The 22,494-nt window shown below is 38.4% G+C and overlaps 4 protein-coding genes across 6 annotated transcripts in view; 2 read left to right on the top strand and 2 right to left on the bottom strand.

Annotated features, from left to right (window-relative positions):
• Nucleotides 1-134, top strand: part of itga2.2 (integrin, alpha 2 (CD49B, alpha 2 subunit of VLA-2 receptor), tandem duplicate 2) — a 38,007-nt gene extending 37,873 nt beyond the window's left edge. For both annotated transcript variants that reach the window (XM_027143434.2, XM_047805045.1), the window contains exon 29: nt 1-134. This exon is cut by the window's left edge and continues 1,775 nt beyond it. The gene's annotated coding sequence lies outside the window, so the exon portion shown is untranslated.
• A 2,639-nt stretch (nt 135-2,773) lies between these two features.
• LOC113640800 (molybdopterin synthase catalytic subunit) lies at nt 2,774-7,869 on the bottom strand. Its single transcript, XM_027143460.2, has 4 exons — nt 7,753-7,869; nt 7,335-7,488; nt 4,530-4,653; nt 2,774-4,102 (listed from the first exon to the last, which is right to left on the bottom strand). The coding sequence occupies exons 1-4, from the start codon at nt 7,865-7,867 to the stop codon at nt 4,016-4,018; spliced, it is 480 nt and encodes a 159-aa protein (XP_026999261.1). The 5' UTR covers nt 7,868-7,869; the 3' UTR covers nt 2,774-4,015.
• Nucleotides 7,870-8,265: 396 nt separating this feature from the next.
• Nucleotides 8,266-9,559, bottom strand: LOC113640817 (molybdopterin synthase sulfur carrier subunit). Its single transcript, XM_027143461.2, has 3 exons — nt 9,441-9,559; nt 9,170-9,291; nt 8,266-8,405 (listed from the first exon to the last, which is right to left on the bottom strand). The coding sequence occupies exons 1-3, from the start codon at nt 9,450-9,452 to the stop codon at nt 8,279-8,281; spliced, it is 261 nt and encodes an 86-aa protein (XP_026999262.1). The 5' UTR covers nt 9,453-9,559; the 3' UTR covers nt 8,266-8,278.
• Nucleotides 9,560-11,268: 1,709 nt separating this feature from the next.
• Nucleotides 11,269-20,930, top strand: fstb (follistatin b). 2 transcript variants are annotated; one of them, XM_027143179.2, is made up of 7 exons: nt 11,269-11,441; nt 13,260-13,451; nt 13,941-14,159; nt 14,805-15,029; nt 15,450-15,680; nt 17,239-17,304; nt 20,081-20,930. In XM_027143179.2, exons 1-6 carry the CDS (start codon nt 11,375-11,377, stop codon nt 17,259-17,261), a joined length of 957 nt encoding a protein of 318 aa, XP_026998980.1. In that variant the 5' UTR covers nt 11,269-11,374; the 3' UTR covers nt 17,262-17,304; nt 20,081-20,930. The 2 variants fall into 2 exon arrangements, with proteins under 2 accessions (XP_026998980.1, XP_026998983.1); XM_027143182.2 differs by lacking the exon at nt 17,239-17,304 and having other exon boundaries at nt 11,270-11,441; nt 20,081-20,919.
• Nucleotides 20,931-22,494: the final 1,564 nt, after the last annotated feature.

Here is a 22,494-nt window from a genome sequence, read left to right on the forward strand (position 1 = left end):
ATCATTTCTATTCTGAATTTTTATTTTCCTCTAAAGCTGCTTTGGGACAAAAGTCCATAGAATTGAATAGAATTTAAGCTTCATGTACAGGTCCTTCTCAAAAAATTAGCATATTGTGATAAAAGTTCATTATTTTCCATAATGTAATGATAAAAATTTAAATTTCATATGTTTTAGATTCATTGCACACCAACTGAAATATTTCAGGTCTTTTATTGTTTTAAATACTGATGATTTTGGCATACAGCTCATGAAAACACAAAATTCCTATCTCAAAAAATTAGCATATTTCATCCGACCAATAAAAGAAAAAAGTGTTTTTAATACAAAAAAAAAAAAAAGTCAACCTTCAAATAATTATGTTCAGTTATGCACTCAATACTTGGTCGGGAATCCTTTTGCAGAAATGACTGCTTCAATGCGGCGTGGCATGGAGGCAATCAGCGTGTGGCACTGCTGAGGTGTTATGGAGGCCCAGGATGCTTCGATAGTGGCCTTAAGCTCATCCAGAGTGTTGGGTCTTGCGTCTCTCAACTTTCTCTTCACAATATCCCACAGATTCTCTATGGGGTTCAGGTCAGGAGAGTTGTCAGGCCAATTGAGCACAGTAATACCATGGTCAGTAAACTATTTACCAGTGGTTTTGGCACTGTGAGCAGGTGCCAGGTCGTGCTGAAAAACTAAATCTTCATCTCCATAAAGCTTTTCAGCAGATGGAAGCATGAAGTGCTCCAAAATCTCCTGATAGCTAGCTGCATTGACCCTGCCCTTGATAAAACACAGTGGACCAACACCAGCAGCTGACATGGCACCCCAGACCATCACTGACTGTGGGTACTTGACACTGGACTTCAGGCATTTTGGCATGTCCTTCTCTCCAGTCTTCCTCCAGACTCTGGCACCTTGATTTCCGAATGACATGCAAAATTTGCTTTCATCTGAAAAAAGTACTTTGGACCACTGAGCGACAGTCCAGTGCTGCTTCTCTGTAGCCCAGGTCAGGCGCTTCTGCCGCTGTTTCTGGTTCAAAAGTGGCTTGACCTGGGGAATGCGGCACTTGTAGCCCATTTCCTGCACACGCCTGTCTCAGTACTCCAGACTCAGTCCACTGTCGGTCCTTCTCCACAATCTTCCTCAGGGTCCGGTCACCTCTTCTCGTCGTGCAGTGTTTTTTGCCACACTTTTTCCTTCCCACAGACTTCCCACTGAGGTGCCTTGATACAGCTCTCTGGGAACAGCCTATTCGTTCAGAAATTTCTTTCTGTGTCTAACCCTCTCGCTTGAGGGGGTCAATGATGGCCTTCTGGACAGCAGTCAGGTCGGCAGTCTTACCCATGATTGCAGTTTTGAGTAATGAACCAGGCTGGGAGTTTTTAAAAGCCTCAGGAATCTTTTGCAGGTGTTTAGAGTTAATTAGTTGATTCAGATGATTAGGTTAATAGCTCGTTTAGAGAACCTTTTCATGATATGCTAATTTTTTGAGATCATCAGTATTAAAATCATCAGTATTAAAACAATAAAAGACCTGAAATATTTCAGTTGGTGTGCAATGAATCTAAAATATATGAAAGTTAAATTTTTATCATTACATTATGGAAAATAATGAACTTTTATCACAATATGCTAATTTTTTTTAGAAGGACCTGTATATATTTAATCACAAACGTCTTCAGATGCTACGTTCATACAAAAAAGAACCAAAGCTCTACATCTGATTCCTGTAAAAGTCTGTGACTGCCGTGAGTGAGACGCATTTATATCACAGTGGAGACTTTTATATTCTACTTTTACACAAGGCGATGATTCTGCGGATTGGTTATTATATTAAAACTCAAAATGAAGCAGCGAGTCACAATCGCGTGATATTAATCCGTCCTTTACAAAATGACACGTAGCAACAGTTGAAACTGAATGAAACTAAATGAATCTGGAAACTGAGTGAACTTGAAAAACATAACTTAGCGATAATTAACTCGTATTTTGGAGAAAAAGGCAGTCATCTGAAAAGAACTCGCAATTACAAGATTTTTAAAAAGTTTTAAAAAAAAAAATGTAAAAAAAAATACCTGACAAATTAAAAAATTTTAAATAATACTTAAATTAAATCATTTGCAAAATAGGAAATTAATCAAGTCAAAAAAGTGATTTTAACTCACAATTATGAGATCAAAGTCACAATTGAGTGAAATTAACTCATATAAAATGAGCAGAAGTGTAAAAGTAATAATAATAATACGAGCATAAAACTTAAGCTTCCAGAAATATAACAGACTCATTTACTGTTAAACACTTTATTCGTCCGTCTCTCTCTCCCTCTTTGTCTCGCTTTATTTCTCTCTCTCTCTCTCTCTCTCTCTCTCTCTCTGTCTTTCTTTCTCTCTGTTTGTTTCTATCTCTCTTTCTTTCTCTGTCACTCTTTCTCTCTCTCTCTCTCCCTCTCTGTATCTCTCTCTCTTTTTCTCGCTGTCTCTGTCTCTCTCTCAGGAACATTAAATAAACTACTGGAACACTTTGTACTGTAATATTTAATCACTTTGCCGTCTGAAACCTTCTTTTACTTCCCAGTCAGCAGAATGATGTTTTTAGGGAATTTATATATAAATCAATTCTATTGTATTTCACCTTCTTACACGTTTCACCTCAAGTGAAAATGTTTATTTTTAAAGTTAGAAGTTTTTTCCCATGAAACTTTATCCAGCACTTTACTCGCTTCACTTACCTGTTAGTTCACTTTACTAATTCTGTCTGTACTTCTGGATTTATCTTTTTTTTCCCCCTTGTATTTACACTGTACTGTTTATTTCTTTTGACGCTCATGAAAATTTGTACATTTAAAAAAAATTAAAATCTTTGGTGAATTTAAAAAAACTTTATCTTACAGGAATGTAGACAGATGTAATTATTGATTACCAAAATAATGTGTTTCTGTAAATTTATCAGACCTCTAAATGTTTGCAGAATTTATTTATTTATTTTTTGTCTTCGATGGTACATTATTTCAATTTTTTTTCTAAAAATAATAACAAAGAACAATTTTTACTAAAAGCTTTATGGAAATGTATTCAGTCATCATTAAAAAATGTTTTTACTTTTTTTGTTGTGGTTTTCTTCAATATTTCTGCATATATAAATATATTTCTGTAAGACTGACAGTAATTCCATAACTCGGATATACAAACACACACACACACACACACACACACACACACACACACACACACACACAGTCTTCCTTCCACTTCTATATATGGATGTAAAGACACGCCCACATTCTCATCATGTTCTTAAAGGTACTGCCAAATGAAATGGACTCATCTATAAGACACATCTTCCTGTTGTCTGCCATCGGAACAGTTTATTTATCAGCGCAGTAGGTTCTTAGTTACGTAGTTTTCGGTGACACCTTGTGGTGAATTCCGGTATGACAGCCATACCATCACAATACATGCTCTTTTAAAGCTTCTCCAGAATAATTACATAATTACATAACAAAATTAAATAACCATTTTATAAAAAGATAAAATCACAGCTGACATTAAATAATAATTGAGTATTTTGTTAAAAAAAACTGCTAATAATGATCCTTATGTAAACTTCAGTACTTTAGGTTTACTCAGATTTCAGCATGATTTCTTTTAATCCCTGTGAGTTTAAGAATAAATTGTCTTAGTATTTTTTTTTTTTAAAAGAAAGATTTCGTGTGATTCTGTAGATTTCACCATATTATTTGTAGTTAGTGAAAACTAGTGGGAAAAGTGCTGGACTTTGTGTTTTATTTCACTAAAACAGCGAACAGTTGTTCAGTTTCATTTTTAAAGGTCATTTCTACTTCTTGACCGAACTCGGGCTTAACCTTGGATTTAAAACCGTTCCTTAAATATAGATATATTTTTGGAATTAGTTCTAAAATTGCTGAGTTAGAACTGAGAATAAATCCTCGTCTCTCTCTCAAGAGCTTTAGGTCCGAGCCCTCGACTCCAGATAAAATCCCCGGAGCCATTTTACAGTCCAAAGGTCAATTCATTTTTCTCTCGTCCCGACTTCCTGTCCACAGACACTCGCTGTTCTCTTTCCAGCACGACTCTTCTGATTCATAGATCTCCTAAAAATAGACAAAGAAGAAGTAGTGAATAAAACACTCAGTGTGTCACTGATTCAGGAAACTAATCAGCGAGAGGTGGCGTGATGAAGCACTGACACTGTTACTGAGCTGAAGGATTTCTTCAAGAAGAAGTTTTCATCTTTTTATACAATTTTATTAATGAATGACCAAAAGAAAGTACCGGTTTTAACACGAGACTCCTTTTAGAAACATTAACTAACATCTCCTCATTAACCTGTTTATACTCAACATCCCAGAACGTTGTGAGCTGTTGCTATTGAAACGATCATAAAGAACAAGTGCATTAATATAACCGTGACAGTAAACTACACTACGGTCACAGCCGCTGTTACAGAAGACTGATCTAGACCTTCTGACCAATCAGAATTCAGCAGCTCTGTGACGTAGCTCATGTTTGAAGGCGAACCTTTTTCCAGATGGGGACGGTGGACTTGAGAGAGTCGATCCCATACTTCACGGCTTCCAGAGAGTCACTGCGGTGAGGGGACGAGACTCCGATAATCACACTGGCCTCTGTAACAGGAACCACGCTACACACACACACGCACAGGCAGACACGCACAGACACGTGCGCACACACGCACAGACACACAGGCAGACACACACAGACATACACACAGGCAGACACACACAGACATACACACAGGCAGACACACAGGCAGACACACAGGCAGACACACACAGACATACACACAGGCAGACACACACAGACATACACACAGGCAGACACACACAGACATACACACAGGCATACACACAGGCAGACACACAGGCAGACACACACAGACATACACACAGGCAGACACACAGGCAGACACACACAGACATACACACAGGCAGACACACACACACAGACATACACACAGGCAGACACACAGGCAGACACACACAGGCAGACACACAGGCAGACACACAGGCAGACACACAGGCAGACACACAGGCAGACACACAGGCAGACACACACCGGCAGACACACACCGGCAGACACACACAGGCAGACACACACAGGCAGACACACACAGGCAGACACACACAGGCAGACACACAGGCAGACACACACAGGCAGACACACACAGGCAGACACACACAGGCAGACACACACAGGCAGACACACAGGCAGACACACACAGGCAGACACACAGGCAGACACACAGGCAGACACACAGGCAGACACACACAGGCAGACACACAGGCAGACACACACAGGCAGACACACAGGCAGACACACAGGCAGACACACAGGCAGACACACAGGCAGACACACACAGGCAGACACACACAGGCAGACACACACAGGCAGACACACACAGGCAGACACACACAGGCAGACACACACAGGCAGACACACAGGGAGACACACAGGCAGACACACAGGCAGACACACACAGACACAGGCAGACACAGGCAGACACACACAGACACAGACAGACACACACACACACAGACACACAGGCAGACACAGGCAGACACACACACACACACACACACACACATACAGACACACACAGGTTAAAAAAGTACAAAGCCAGTTTTAATTAGAGATCAATAGCAGATTAAGGTTCTAATTTGAAGTATTATTACTTTTTTTGCAGGTTTTGCTTCATTTTCTAGACAAAATAAAGCATTTGTTTTGTTTTTTTTTTACAAATAAACCAGGTATTGTTTCCATTAGCGATGCCACAATTCTCAATATAATATTGAACCATTCGGTACGACATCCACGGTTCAATACGCGCTTGTGAACTGCGTTTTTTTTTCGGTTTTACGTTTAAATAATTTATGTGCTTTCTATTTCTCTCCGAATTGACTGTTTGTGTGCCTGTATGTCTACGAGCTGAGATGAGGAAACTCCTCCCCGTGAGTAAATGTTCAATCACTATGCTCTAAAGTTAGGGGGCGCCGAACCATCATTCCACACTTTAACATGGCGAGCGGTGGTGAAGCGAGGCTACAGGGAGGTTTGGCGAATCACTGCCCCTAGATTGTATTACGCAGCTCCGCACGCTCTACGGAGAAGCACAGGTACGCGCAGCGTGCACGCGCAGTCAGAGCTGGGGGCGTTTATCTATAACGGCGGCAACCAAAAGCTGTGAAATGTCACTATTCTTATTACCAGTGTTGTAGCACAAACAAAATATTAATGCAATATCAATACTAAATAAAAATAACATTTATTTAATTGTTCTTTGTCTTGTGAATATTTGTTTATTAATGACGTCATTCATCGGACGCACTGTTTGTAGAGAATGCACACATACATGAACTGATCTGATTCAAGACTGGCATCATTACATCATGCATAAAATTCTGGTGTCCACTTTTGCCATTTAATAATAGCATAATTACTTTTGATACTTAGTAAATATCAGATACTTTAAGACTTTTACTTGAGTAATATTCTAAAAGGTGACTTTCACTTCTACCAAAGTCTTTTTCTAGTGCGATACTTGTACTTTTACTCAAGTGTTGGATTTTGTCATCTTATAAAAACTCACACTTTTTTCAGCATCGAGATAATTCCCGACCTCTATGAAAAGACATGCAACAGTATTGTGTACGGATTGGCTCAAGCACAGAGCCTCGCTCTGACCACAGATGGTTGGACCTCGCGGGCAACCGTGAGTTACCTCACTATAACTGTTCACTAGGAACTAGTGGACTTTTCTTTGCTTTTAAGTAAAATAAAGGAGTACCGCAATAAATCGTTTTTATTTATTTCTTCTTAACCTCTTACTGTTCATATTGCCTAAGCATAGAATAACAAAAAATCACTTTTATGTGTTAAGCCATCAGAACCGAACCGAACCGAAAACCGTGGTTAAAAAACCGAGGTATGTATTGAACCGTGGGCTAACTGTATTGTTGCATCCCTAGTTTCCATAGCAACAGCTCATTCACTGGGACTTGAAAAGCTCTGCATTTTAAAAATCATTGAGATGGTGATGTTTTCTGTAAAAAACATATATATTTAAAAAAAAAACAAGTAATGGAAGCTTATGGCCACCAGATTAGTGTAATGTGTCATATCAGAAAACAGACGTCCTGATGTGGCATCGACTCTGTATCAGTCAGACTCAGGTAGAGGGTGTGGCCTAAAGTTTGAAGGTGAAGATCGTTGCATTAGATGAGCTGCAATTTCAGCAGCGATACAGACACTTTACACCACATCCGTCTTCCTCCTTAAAGTATTATGAGCTGTGCAGCTGCTCACCCGAGTCTGTGGTGGATGCAGATGTGTCGGACCGTCGGCCATCTTCTCCTCAACTCAGCACATATTTTCCTGATCTCTGACTCCGCCATGGGAACGTACGCTTCATATTCCAGCCGAACGACCTTCTTTCCCTCAAAATGATCTCTGGTGGTTCCTGAAACACACATTTATAACTTAACATATGACATGAGAAATAAAATACACAGAAATTCTCATACTAGTGATGGCTTTTTTCAGTGAGTCAGATCGACTGATTCGACTCACCAAAAAGAGTCGACTCTTCCTGTTACACAAACAACTCATTGCCTTTTTTCCCCCAGAGTCGACTCTTTTTTCCCCAAAGAGTCGACTCAATGGCAAACAACATATTGCCAGCTGACCGAGACAAGATAAATAAAAAATCAACATGTTTTCCTACCAATGAATAATGAAATGGCTCCACAGGAGGAACATGTCACTGATTCTGACACAGCATCGGTGGAGAGTTTGTCTGTGGTGAGTTTAATCAGGTCCAGACCGCATCCATCCTCCATTACTGCTTCTTACGTCACACACACACACACACACACACACACACACACACACACACACACACACACACAAACACACACAGACATGCATAATGTATGTTGTGTACATGTTCAGTCATTCCAGTGCAAAAAACTGGTTATATTTATGGGGAACAACTGACTTGAAAAAAACACTTTCTGTATCAGTTCACTGCGTCCGCGTCCGCCATGTTTATTCTGGTCACTTCAAATTCTCGTGGAAAATTTAAAACGATTTACAAACTGAACTTTAATTCAGATAAAAGAACGAGAGACAGACAGAGAGAGAGAGAGAGAGAAGCTACACAAGGCTTCATGGAGTAATTGTGTGAGTCTGTATGTGTGTGTGTGTGAGTGAGTGTGTGAGAGTGTGTGTAGGAACCTGTGGTGTGTGTTTTAGCCTCCGCTGAGCGGTGGGATCACAGCCACCTCGTCTCCGTGCTGCAGACGCACAACCTGCTCTCCCACACACACGTACTCTCTCCTCACGGCCAAAACCACCTGCCCGCGTACAGCCGAGAGCCTGCAGGAGAAACCTTCACCTCAACATTACACCATAAACACACACTGCAGCACAAATACACACGTACAGGAAAGCAGGAAATAAACAAAAAATAAAGATTCCTCTAGATGATGATGTGATATTAACGTAATGTGAAATTTGGTGTATTCAGAGGTTTGCTGTGCTTTAGACATGTTACAGCACCACATAAGCACATTTATGTTTATACTATATTACAGAATGGAGCTTTTAATCTGTGATGTTTACAATAATACTAATAATAATCATTTAACAGATTTCTAGTGTCACTGTATATGTACACACACTCACTCACACACACTCACACACTCAGTCTTTTTGAAAAAAAGGGATAGAAAATGGGATGTCATTCTTTTCAGAAATTACACATTTAATACAGTAAATTATATAAAGATTTATGTTTAGCACAAACATACTTTAAATATTCTAACAAAAACCTACAGTATTCACTATACAGTAACACTATTCATAGGGCTTTTTATTTTGTTACAACCAAAAAGTAATTCGTAGATTCTGCCTTTAAAATGTGTTATTTTGTGCATTTAATTACAATCCACTTTTATTTCTCTGTCGTAAAAGTATAATTTCTGTGAAAAGTCGTTGAGACTAATGAGTCGGTTCAGGAATCGAAACGTGTTGGTTCAGGAATCGAAACGTGTATTTACGGTAAATCCGATGCGCCACTGAACGCTGCATGAGCGCGCGTTTCTGTGTTTATTTATTAGTTTTATAAATAATTGACTTACTTTGGGTGTTTTTTCTCCAGTTCCTGCCAAAGCTGAAGGCTCGTGAGCTCCGAGTTCAATCTGATGACCTCCGATTTTACTCCCGTTAATTCGGCACTTTTTGCGAAGTACAACACGGTCACCTGCGTAAACACAGGGATTAGCAACATGCTAACAATGCTACATGGCCTGTCTGCTGTTAAAACATCCCTCTGACAGCTATGTATAATGTCAGGGCAGTTAGACCTCACGTGTACACGCGTGTTTATGGGGGTAGTTTTACTGATTTTACCTCGGAATTCATGAATAGAAGTTGTTTTTAGAGGCGCGCGCGCGCACCTACAAAATGCCTGGTCGGTTCTCTCAGGGTTGCCAGATATCCTCCCCAGAAATACCACATTTAGCTGAACCAAGCAGCCCAATTACAGATATTACACCTGTAATATTGAACATATTACATTAATAAAGCTATAATTCTGACGTGTTTTGGGGATTTTCGTTATTATTTGTGTCTGATGATATCAGTATTCACTAATTATACTACTTTATAATATTTTAAAGAGCCAACATATAATTAGATATTTAATCCTTAAACTGGTTTTTATTTGTTTGTTGCTAAAACAACCACCGAATAAACAACCTTAAAAAACACAACTGCTCATATTTCTCAACCACGATGTAATAAAACATTTTTGAATGAAGGATTGATGATTTAAACACCCAGAGAAAACATCACTGTAAAGTTTGTGCTGCTGTTCATCAGTCTGTACTTTGAGATGTTTTATAGCCCTGTTTAATCAAACCCGTGCTTGTTGGCCACTAGAGGGAGCTCTTAGCTAATATTTTATCCTGTTGGAATTCTGTTATTTGTGTTCAAGTTGTAAAATAAAGGCATCTTGGTTATGCAAACTTTTACAAGCAATGCTGTCTTTTTTCACAGTGGGGGTGATTTTGGTAACAAAAAAGCTTTCATTATAATTTCATTATAAGTTTCATTATAATATGTAATGAATTGTTTTTATTAACGCACAACTCTTGTTTGACCGCTAGAGGGAGACAGAGTCTCTGATTTTTTTCTAATAATTTATAAACGCACTTTGGACCAGTTTGGTGTCAATCCCCAATATTATTAATTCCTTAGTGAACTAAATATTAAACACGTCTTTTTACACACCTTTAGGTAAATTATTATTATTATTATTATTATTATTATTATTATTATTATTATTCTTAGTAGTAGTACTAGTAGTAGTAGTAGTAGTAGTATTCTGTTACTACCACTACTATTAATAATAATAATAATAATAATAATAATAATAATAATAATAATAATAATAATAATAATAATAATAATAACAATAATAATACAAAGCGTTTCCTTAAGCAACAAGTCGCAGTGAGAATCTAACTTCATAAATGTAACTAAAATGTTTTCTGTTAATTCCGAGGCACCGCCCACCGCAACTTTCTGAGCCCCGCCTACTAAAAATCGGGTTGCCAGATTAGGCGGACCAGCTTCTAAATAGTGTTATTGTACAGCTTCTAAATGGTGTTATTGTTCGTTTATAATTTGATTTAAATTCTAACTGAGTGGTTAAGATTCATTAGATCCAGTATATAAATGAAAACAAAAGTTTCTGATCAAAAGGATGTGAGTTTTTATGGAAGCACAGCAAATAGGGTTTTAATTAGTTTATATAATTTTATTTAAAAAATAAATAAATAAAAATAGTCACTTCTTTCACAAACCCAGTTCTCATTTAGGTTATAGGAGCTATAAATGGTCGGTCCCTCACCAGTCTCTTTCTCTTCTCTCTTGAGGTTGCCTGAAGAGAACCATTAAACCTATCAGTCCTGCAGTTGTGAAAAAGTTTCATCTTCACCTCTGAACACTGTTACTGTAATGTTAATTTTTAACCCCACACTGTCAGACAAAACAGATCTTTGGATAATTAATGAGGATTTTTTAACTCGTGCTGAGTGCAAAGTTTTAAGTGATCTGTTATGGAGCGATGTGAGTTTTTGTTTTTTTTATTTATTTATTTTAGGCTATTGCTCGCTCATAAAGTCGCACCAATCTGGCAACCCTTGAACCCAGACGCTCTTATAGATTTAAAAAGCGGGAGTGGATGTGAGTTGGATGACAGTCGGGCTGTGATCAGCGTGAGGAAGAGCACACCGGGATTAACAGCATCGGGATTAAGATTAGGATTAGTGCTGATCAGGATGCTGCGCTTTCCGTCGCTGCTTGTCCTCTGGCTCGCGCACTTCGTTGACGAGCATCGAGTTCACGGTAATAACGCGTTATAACTGCTGTCATGTGGAAACGCAGGAAAATGTGCATCCTGAGCTGCAAGAAATCTGACAAACATCTTTACACCCATTTCAGCGTGTTGTTATAATCTGATCAGATGCGCACTTGTAACTTTTTCGCTTTTTTGCCCCAAATTTCGTTAATTATTTTAAAACATTCTGAAATGAACTGGAGACCTTTTTAAGGTCCTTTTAAGAACCCCTTTGGTTCCATCAGCAGGGAAAGTGAATGTAGAGCACCATTACACAAGGAAGGGTTTATCCGACAATGTGTTTTTGTTTGTTAGTTAATCTTTTCATCTTTTATCACTTTCACCCAAGTTTATAAGAACCCTGTGATTGTGTAATGAAAATTTACACACTACTGCATACAACTGTGTGTGTGTGTGTGTGTGTGTGTGTGTGTGTGTGTGTGTGTGTGTGTGTGTGTGTGTGTGTGCTCCAGCTGCACGTGCCCATTGGCTGTATGATTTCATTTTGTGTTTTTATTTTCCGTTAATTGCATTTCAGAATTTCGTGAACAGTCTTTTGTACAGTGTCAGGTGTCTTATGCAGCTTTGTAATAAAACTGATGTCTGGTCAGTTGCTCAGTTGTAAGTCACTCTGGATAAGGGTGTCTGCTAAATGCCGTAAATGTAAAAAAAGTAAATGGTCTTTAAAACTTTACTTTAAAACACTCCAACCTTAACAGTTTTTTATAAAAAGTACTTCATCCACATTTTCAGTAGCAGAAGAGAAGAAGTTGCACAATATCAGCAAATCCACAATGTTGTAAAATATAATTTGATGGAACACAATTTTTAGTGCTGAATTGGTGTTTTTTTTTTTCTTCTGTATTGGCTCCATTTTCACCCTGTTCTAAGTTTTACCAAAGAACACTTCTGTACGTCTCTGTCCATGGTGTGATATCATCAATGTGCTCCTTATATCTGTGAAAATGCACGCTGTTACCTTTAACTAGCTGTAAAGTAAAGTTTAAAGCTATACCCGTGGTGCTTAAGGTCTCATTATGTGCCTTAAATTATTATTAAATGTACCAATATGATGGTACCAAAAAAAATCAACAAAGAACAGTTTAGTTCCTTTATATCTGAGAGTGAAGACTGAAGGAGAAGTTTTAGTCCTTTATTAATGCTTAACTTTGGGCTTTTCCTGTTTCACTGCCTCCATGTCCTTGTGTTGTCCGTTGCACTGTTATAAGAAATAAAGGTACCAAAGTGTGTTGTTCTTGTTGCTGGGCTTTTTACTATAAAAGGTGTTTTGTTTTGTTCTAAACGGCAAACTGTGTAAAGTTGCAGCACTGATGAATCAGGGACTTCCTTCCTTTTGTGTAAGGTTTGTAAAAAAGAAACAAAAAATGAAAATATAGATTTGCAGTGTAGATTAAAGAACTAAACTGTACTGATTCATGGTGCAGTAAAAAGGTGGTGCATTAAAAAGGGGTACATGTTTTTGCATTTTTATGTATGTTTAGCAATAATTTAATAAATAAATAATTTAAGACACAATACTAGAACTTAAGGACCATTGATGTAAAAGCAAATGAGTTGCACATTCTCAGTACTCATGATGGGACTTTACTGACTGCTATCAACAAGAAATAGTACAGTTTGGTACCTAAAATAACAGGATTGGGACAAACTCGTCCCCTCAGCTAAGCCTGATGAGAAGCACCTGATTTAAATGCAAGGTCTGCTCCGAGCTGTCCGTGTTTTCCATAATTGGATAAATTCAGCTCATCATCATGCGTAACGCCCCGATTGAGAAATTATTTCTCCTCGTGATTTTCTCTCTCCAGCTGGGAATTGTTGGTACGAGCAGGGGAAGAACGGCCGCTGTCAGATGCTTTACCTGTCTGAAATCAGCCGAGAGGACTGCTGCAGGAGCGAGAGGCTCGGGATGGCATGGACCGAGGAGGACGTTCCCAGCAACACATTATTCCGGTGGCTGCTGATCCACGGCGGTGCGCCAAACTGCATACCGTGTAAAGGTATGTTTTCTTTTCTTTCCTTTTCTTTTCTTTTCTTTTCTTTAACCAAAATGAACATGAGTGCAGCAGTTTGATAGTGTATCCTTTAAAGTCTAATTTGCAAGTTATACATGGAAAAAAGGAGAATGTGGAGTGAAATGTGGAGTGATCATCTGGATCGAGACAAACCTATACAATACAATACATCCAGCCAAATAAAAAAAAAAAAGAAATGAATAGAGGAAGAAAGTAAAAGGTCCTCCATAACCCTGATCTGAAAATGCGTCTAACATCTGTACTCTGAAATTATCTCATTATTGTCTTTTTTACGTTTCATACATTTATGTGTTACTCTGACATAAACTTTTCTTATTTATGAGTAAAGTAAGAGAGCGAACCATAGCACACTGTCTTAAGGGTGTGCAAACATTTGTACTTAACCAAACAGCAGTGTTATGGCGGTTCATTAGTGGATTGACTAACTGAGCGATTGATCTGTGATCTGCACAGAGACGTGTGATAATGTGGACTGTGGTCCTGGGAAGAAATGCAAACTGAACCGAAGGAACAAACCACGCTGCGTGTGCGCTCCAGACTGCTCCAATAACACATTTAAAGGCCCGGTGTGCGGCTCGGACGGGACCACATACCGCAACGAGTGCGCTCTCCGCAGAGCCAAGTGCAGGAGATACCCCAACCTGGTGGTCCAGTACCAGGGGAAGTGCAAGAGTGAGTACTAACACCTGTGGACTTTAAGAAAGTAAATCCAGGATTAATGAAGAATTTAGGATCTGTTCCAAATCCAAACTGGGTTTAGTGCTGCTTCACACTGACTGCACTTTTTATCCAAATCACTTTTACTCCTGTTTTATTCTTTTTAACATATTTTATATTTTAACATATTTTAAACTGTTTAAATTTGTTTTTGTTATGATTTTATCGTGTTTCTTATTTTTCATATATATTTCTTTTTCTCTTTTAACTGTTTTCTAATTTCTATGTAAAGCACTTTGAATGATCTCTGTGTATGAAATGTGCTATACAAATAAACTTGCCTTGCCTTGCCTAGTCACAAACTTTAGGATTATAAATGATTTAACTCACATTACACAACTTTCACACAAACCTCTTAACTGTAATAGGAACACATTGATATCTTATCATGATATAATATGTTGTTCTTTGAGGATCAGCTGCTGTTAGTCAGCCGTAAAAACTCTAAAGTTGTACAAAAGCGAAGTGAAACATAACCGCTCTTCTCCGCTGCAGTCCAACTTGATCCAAGTGAAGTAATGAATGAAATGCTAATGCTAATGCTAATCCCAGACTGTGATATTATTTATCATGTTATCATCCTACTTCACTTCCTCACAGAGACGTGTAACGATGTGCACTGCCCAGGAAGCTCGTCTTGTGTGGTGGATCAGAACAACAACGCCTACTGCGTCATCTGTGAGCGTGTGTGTCCTGAAGTGACTTCACCTGAGCAGTACCTGTGTGGGAACGATGGCATCGTTTACCCCAGTGCCTGCCATCTCAGACGAGCCACGTGCATTCTGGGAAGGTCCATCGGGGTCGCCTATGAGGGCAAGTGCATAGGTAAGACTGGAAGAATAAGCAGTCAGGATCAGGATTAGGATCAAGATCAGGTTCAGGATTAGTATCAGAATCAGGATTAAGGTCAGAATCAGGGAGAAGGTTATTATCAGGATCAGGATTAAGATCACAATTAGGATCAGGGTCATTGTCAGGGTCAGGATTAGGATTACGATCACAATCAGTATCAAGATCAGAATTAGGTTTATGGTTGGGTCAGGATTAAGTTCATGATTAAAATCAGGATCAACAGGTTTGCTGATTGGGGATTAATCCATGTAACGACATCATATGATGAGACTGATCCCCAATCTGCATGCTGCACTAATCCTTATTTTGAAAATTTGGTGTTTATCTCGCCCATGATACAAAAATCACGAGTGTCTGGTCACCTCAGTGTAACTGATTTGTTCGTCTCTTCAGACGCCCACTCGTGTGACGACATCCGCTGTCCAGACGAAAAGAAGTGTCTGTGGGACACGAGGACGAGTCGTGGACGATGCGCCGCATGCGAGGACGAGTGTCCTGAGAGTCAACCCGGAGAGAGCGTGTGTGCCAGCGACAACGCCACCTACCGCAGCGAGTGTGAGATGCATCGGGCCGCCTGCTCGCGAGGCCTCGTCCTCGAGGTCAAACACACTGGCTCCTGTAACTGTAAGTAACACACACACACGCACACACACACACACACGCACACACACACACACACACACACACACTGCTCAATGAGTGAAATTTCATGCAATTATTTAATGTCGTAACCAGTGAGAGGAGCGATTTGATGGTTTGACGTTTTCAGGTAACATTTGAGTTCAGATTTTTACTACTGACCTCCATTTCCTGTTTACATGCCATCAGCTTCTCACTTTGTTCATGTTTAAAAACATGAATGTGATTTTTTTTTTTCTTTTAATTCAGATTTACCATAAGTTCATCCTGTAATTACAGGTTGTAAAAAAGCAAAAAACAACCCAAAGCATTGTCCATTTTTAACATTAGAGATGTTCAGAAGGAGTGTTTGTGAAACATGTTCCTCACTCAGTTGTACATCATGAAGCCCACAGAATTTTGTTTGATACGCTATGAAACGCTGCTATATTTTATATTTTGTTTCCTTTTTGCATCTATATACTTAAGAAAATGTACAACAACCTTTTTACACAATACACAAAAATCTTTGTGATAACTGATCTAAATGATCAGGACCAGGATTAGGATTAAAGTCAGTATCAAGGTGTAGGTCATGATTAGGAACATGATGATCAGGATCTGGATTAAGATCAGTTTTATCACCATGGTCAGGATCAGGATTATGATGAGGATTAAGGTCAGGATCAGAGTCAGTATCAGGGTTTAAGATCAGGATTAGGATCAGCATTAGGATTAGGATAAGGGTCAAGATTAAGATCAGGATTAGGTTCAGGATCATGGTCAGTATCAGGGTTTAGGATCAGGATTAGTATCAGGATTTAAATCAGGATTAGAGTCTGGATTAAAATCAGTTTCATTGTCATGGTCAGGATCAGGGTCAGGATCAAGATTAGGATCAGGATTAGGATAAAGGTCAGTATTAAGATCAGGATCAGGGTCAGTATCAGGGTTTAAGATCGGGATTGAAATCAGGATCAGGGTCTCGATTAAGATCAGTTTCATTGTCATGGTCAGGATCAGGTCCAGGATCAGAATTAGGATCAAGATTAGGATCAGGGTTTAAGATCAGGATTAGTATCAATCAATCAACATCCAATCACTAACCAGTTTATGTAATTAATGTAGTTATGTAGTTAATGTAAGTCTAATTGAATATCACACATTACAACCTCATATTCTGTCCGAGAGTCAGACCACTGATGACATCATCACGAGAGTTTTCTACGTTTATACATTATGTTTTTTTATTTTCATGTGTCTGGATGAACCATTTGTTCCTATAGACACATTTCAGTAAACTGTTGACGGTCTTTCATTTGTGATGTGAGTGCGAAAGTTTGCACACCCCCCAGTCATGATTCCACTGTGGAACAATGGAAAGTTTATACATGCCGGTTATAAAGGAAAAGTGTATAATATTAGTATTTTTGTCTTTTACTATCACAGCCTACACCACATACACTACACATATATACGATCAAGTGCTTTTTGTTACCTCTGAGAATGAAGGAAGATTTGTAAAAAAAAGTCAGACAAATATTTTGCTCTAATGATCTTTCAGGTATTTATATGGATCTCGTGTGACACTTTAACTGACTACAGGCATCGAATTATGACTCTTCTGAAGGTAACTGACTCCAAGAGAACTAATTTTAAGACTCGAATCAAAAGCTGGTGAATATTTATACAAATTCTTCATTTTTTATTCATTCATTCATTCATTTTCTACCGCTTTATCCGAACTACCTCGGGTCACGGGGAGCCTGTGCCTATCTCAGGCGTCATCGGGCATCAAGGCAGGATACACCCTGGACGGAATGCCAACCCATCGCAGGGCACACACACACACTCTCATTCACTCACGCAATCACACACTACGGACAATTTTCCAGAGATGCCAATCAACCTACCATGCATGTCTTTGGACCGGGGGAGGAAACCGGAGTACCCGGAGGAAACCCCAGAGGCACTGGGAGAACATGCAAACTCCGCACACACAAGGCGGAGGCGGGAATCGAACCCCGACCCTGGAGGTGTGAGGCGAATGTGCTACCCACTAAGCCACCGTGCCCCCCTCTTCATTTTTTATTTGTAAATAATTTGGTAAAGTATTAACCCCCACCCCCATTTCAGTATTAATAAACATTTTGTGTAGATCATTCATTCATTCATTCATTCATTTTCTACCGCTTATCCAAAACTTCTCGGGTCACGGGTCTATCTCAGGGTGTCATCGGACATCGAGGCAGGATACACCCTGGAAGTGGTGCCAACCCATCACAGGGCACACACACACACACACACACACACTACGGGCAATTTTCCAGAGATGCCAATCAACCTACCATGCATGTCTTTGGACCGGGGGAGGAAACCGGAGTACCCGGAGGAAACCCCCGAGGCACGGGGAGAACATGCAAACTCCACACACACAAGGTGGAGGCGGGAATTGAACCTCCAACCCTGGAGGTGTGAGGCGAACGTGCTAACCGCTAAGCCACCGTGCGTAGATCAGTGACGTATAAATTAAGTAAAGTCCTTTTCAGTTAAACATTGACACACTGCACTATTAAGCGGTAAATGTTTATGCACAGTTCTATAATGTGTATGTGTATGTATGTATATATATATATATATATGTATGTACAGTATATATACGTTAGCATTTTCTTCTGAGGGTGTGCAAAGTATTGTACTGTTCTCTCACTTGAGTGAGATTTCCAGATGCTTGAGGTGATTAAATCTAGTCCAAGGCTAAAAGAGATTTACAGTAGCAGTAGCGTAGCTCTCCCATGACCAGGCATGTTTTGGTTTCGGTCCTGAAACTGAAAAATACGAGGTGATTATGCGATATGGCAGGACGGCATGTTATTAACACGGCTCTAGAGGATTTATGTGCTGTCTTATTACTCGCCTTTATACATTTGGCAGATGCTTTCTGAGTGAGACAGGATCCAGTCCAAGCCGAGCATTTGAAGGTTACGAGTCTTGCTCGAGGGTCCAGCAGGGGCTTTCTGGCAGTTCAGGGATGTAAAACTCATGAATCTTCTGGTCATTAGAACAAAACCCAGAACTTTAGTCTTCAATGTCACTGTTAAAAATGGGTCCACAAAAATGTCAAATAATAACCACTAATGGTGCATGATTCGATTTTTATTACATTTGCCATATTTCACATCTCTGTTAATAAGATATCAAACATTTTTTGTTTTTATTTTATTGTTTTGTACAGTTTTAAAGTTTTATATGTATGCAATAGTAAAGAAACAGGAAATCATAACGTTTAGCTAACATTTAGCTTATTTATTCTTGTTCATTTTGCTATTATGATTTCAGAAATTTACCAAATTTAGCGCATTTTGATTTATTTTTGCTCCGTTAAAGAACTTGGTGTTGTAGTTTAAGCTACTTCGGGAAGTTAGCAGTTTCTCGTGTTGTCTTTATTTGTTTTTATGTGAAACGCGAACAAAATAAAAGACTAATCGATGTCGTGTTTCAACTCTATGTTTGATTTAAATGTTAAACTGAGACATTGTTACGATTGAATGATTATAAATCCTGACCAGTAAATCAAGCTACCTGTAATAGCATTAAACTTTCACCAGGGGCGCCACATTCTCTGGTACTTTCCTCCAAACTTTTTCATAGGAACTAAAGTTATAAAGACAGGATTTAACTGAGAAATTGAGACGCTTGGTTGAATTAATCTCTTTATGGAGTCGTAACTAATTTGTATGAGATTGCAATGATTCAATTATCACTTTGTTGCTCGCTGATGTTATGGAAATTGTGGCACATGAACACGTAGATCTGTAGAAAACACAAATCACTTATCGCTTGCCTGAAAGTCGGGTCAATTAAGAAGAGAAATGAATAAAAAAAGAAAATAAAATTAATAAATAATCATATCTTACATCTTTATTCTAACACTGTTTACAATTTTATACACATTTCCAGCTAAGACTGAAATCGAGTCGAGCTGAAATTTTTAATTTGTGTTGTTTTTGTTTGCACAATATTTTCACTCACAAAACCACTGTAGAAATTTCACGACTAATTATTTAGTGTGATTTTCTAAAACGTATAACTGCGTACTCTAATCCTGTTTACATGGGAAACGATTCATTACATACAAAGATCAGGCTCCTTGTTTCTATGGCAACTCCCAGGCTCTGAAAACAAAGCAATGCTAAATATTACGTGTCTCATCCAGCCAATCAGAACAACCGAACGTTTGTTTACACTTACCTGTTGATGGTGAAAGCTCCGCCCTCATCAGGTGTTCGTTTTTGAGTTTGTGAATTGAACTAAAATTCCCGATCGCTCCTTTAATGATGGAATAATTACAACTCATGTGAATGACTGAGAATTTAAATCGCTCGTCTCTTCTTATTCTCTTTCAGGCGTCCACCACTGACTCATCCTTCCAGATGTACGCGGATCCTGACCTGCGTCATCACCTGAACCAGGCAACGAATCGACGTTTCAGATGTGTTTTTATGGGAAGGAACAGAATCGATCATTGTTAAAAAAAATAAAAAAAAACATAAAAAACAACAAAAAACTTTTCTTCCCTTCTGAAGCCATGAGCTCCTGCGCTGCTGTGTTCCTCGGCAAGCAGAGAGAGAGAGGATGAAGACGAGGATTAGGATGAAGGTAGACGGATCGTCGTGACTCCGGAGTCAGTATTCAGACTGTACAGTGACATACGCGCTAATTTATTTTCCAGAAGAATTTGAAAAAGGAAAAAGTAAAAATAAATAAAAAATAGAGGAAGATTTCATATAGCCGTCTTCTAGATGTTTATTTATACGTTACTTTTTATTTATACACTTATAAAACGTCCGACTGAATTTTATCTTTTATCTCGTGTATAATATCCACAGAAAAAAAAGCAGCATTATTTATTTAAAAGGTGCAATGTGATGTACAGAGAACTGAAACTCCTGAACATTTTATTTCCTCCAGCGTCACCCTGTGTGTGTGTGTGTGTGTGTGTGTGTGTGTGTGTGTGTGTGTGTGTGTGTGTGTGTGTGTGTTAGTTTCCTTCTTTTTCTATTTTACTTATTTATTTTGTTTACTTATTTACTTTCCATCTTCTTCCCTTTCTTTTTCCTTTTCTTCTTTTTCCTTCTGTCCAAATTGTTACCTTCCTCTATTCCATCTTCCGTTTGTTTTCATTTTTTCTTTCCTCTCCTTCTTTCCTACATTTTTTCTTTCCTTCCTCCATCTTTCTTTTCTTTTTTTATCTCTAGTTTTCATCCCCCATCTTTTTGTTGTCTTTTTTATAGCACTCACTCACTCACTCACTCACTCACTCACTCACTCACTCACTCACTCATTCTCTCACTCCGAAGGGTTATTATTTCTATTTTCTTTTATATTTACTTCACATTTCTCTAACTTAGTTTTTTTTGTTCTCTTTCCTCTTTCAATTACTCCTTTCCTTCCCGTCTTTATTTTTTACTTTCTTGTCCTTTTCTTATTTTATTCATTCTGTTAATCTTAATGCTCCATTTCTTTCTTTTACTTTTATATCTTTTTTTGTTTCCTGAACAATATTTTCATTCTGTAGCTGTGTGTGTGTGTGTGTGTGTGTGTGTGTGTGTGTGTGTGTGTGTGTGTGTGTGTGTGTGTGTGTGTGTGTGTGTGTGTGTGTGTGTAGCTCACTAATAAATGCATCTGGTTTTGTTTACACTCCGAGCCGGTCTGTAATTAAACTCTTTATAAGCGCTCTGTTTGCTTTTTTTCCCACAGAGACGCTTTTTCATGTGAAATAAATAATGTGACGGCGTTTAAAACATTAAACATGTGGGTTGTTTTTTCTGCATCTGTACGGATGAAGGATTTGTGTTAATGTATTAAAAATGTGCCATAATACACGCTTGGAAGCTTTTAGTTATTTTTTATTCCTTTTTTTTTGGCGCTCGGTTTTATTCCAGAATGTAAATGAACTTCATCACTACGTCACAATACTGTCTATAATCTCAGAGTCATTAATGTATAGTTTCTTTTTTTTATTGTTCTGTGTAGATACAAGTAAATAATGCTGTTTATAAACATGCAGTAAAAAGATGAATGGAAAGATGAATCTACTTCTTCGTGTCTTTTATAGTTTTATTTCTGTCCTGTTTTCTTTATTGATTTATTTCTTTGGAACAAAGACGACAACAAAATCGAACGAATTGTTCAAATTCACGGTGAAACTGTTAGAAACCGAATATTAATTTCTTTATTTATTCAAATCACAGCTTTTATTCTTTCTGCTGTTCTTCCTTTTATACTCGTTTTTTCCTCCACCACATCCTCCTTTTTATTTATTCGCTCTTACAAATTCATTCTTCTGTTCCTTCTTTCTCTCGCTCTTTCCTTACTTCTTTCTCTCGCTCTTTCCTTACTTCATTCCTTACTTCTTTCTTTCGCTCTTTCCTTACTTCATTCCTTCCTTCTTTCTCTCACTCTTTCCATACTCACTTTCTTCCTTATTTCTCACTTTCTTTTCTTCCTTATTTATCAATTTTTTTCCGTACTCACTTTCTTCCTTCTTTCACCCTTTCTTTCCTTCCTTCTTTCTCTCACACTTTCCTTACTTCCTTCATTCTTTCTCTCATTCTTTCTGTACTTTCTTCCTTCTTTCTCTCACTCTTTCCTCACTTCCTTTCTTCCTTCTTTCACTCTTTCCTTCCTTCCTTCATTCTCTCACACTTTCCATACTCACTTCCTTCCTTCTTTCTCTCATTCTTTCTGTACTTTCTTCCTTATTTCTCTCACACTTTCCTTTTTTCCTTATTTATCTAATTTTTTCCCTTCTTTCACA

Source organism: Tachysurus fulvidraco, chromosome 20, assembly GCF_022655615.1.
Source record: "Tachysurus fulvidraco isolate hzauxx_2018 chromosome 20, HZAU_PFXX_2.0, whole genome shotgun sequence".
Classification (NCBI taxonomy): Eukaryota; Metazoa; Chordata; class Actinopteri; order Siluriformes; family Bagridae; genus Tachysurus; species Tachysurus fulvidraco.

Coding starts and splice junctions, on each gene's coding strand:
- LOC113640800 (XM_027143460.2), bottom strand. CDS start 7,867: ATGGAGGATGGATGCGGTCTGGACCTGATTAAACTCACCACAGACAAA. Junction 4,654..7,334: donor TGCATCCACCACAGACTCGG/GTGAGCAGCTGC, acceptor GTGTGTGTGTAG/CGTGGTTCCTGTTACAGAGG. Junction 4,103..4,529: donor CCGTCCCCATCTGGAAAAAG/GTTCGCCTTCAA, acceptor GTCTATTTTTAG/GAGATCTATGAATCAGAAGA.
- LOC113640817 (XM_027143461.2), bottom strand. Junction 8,406..9,169: donor CTGGAGAAAAAACACCCAAA/GTAAGTCAATTA, acceptor TTTCTCCTGCAG/GCTCTCGGCTGTACGCGGGC.
- fstb (XM_027143179.2), top strand. CDS start 11,375: ATGCTGCGCTTTCCGTCGCTGCTTGTCCTCTGGCTCGCGCACTTCGTT. Junction 11,442..13,259: donor TGACGAGCATCGAGTTCACG/GTAATAACGCGT, acceptor TTCTCTCTCCAG/CTGGGAATTGTTGGTACGAG. Junction 14,160..14,804: donor GTACCAGGGGAAGTGCAAGA/GTGAGTACTAAC, acceptor ACTTCCTCACAG/AGACGTGTAACGATGTGCAC.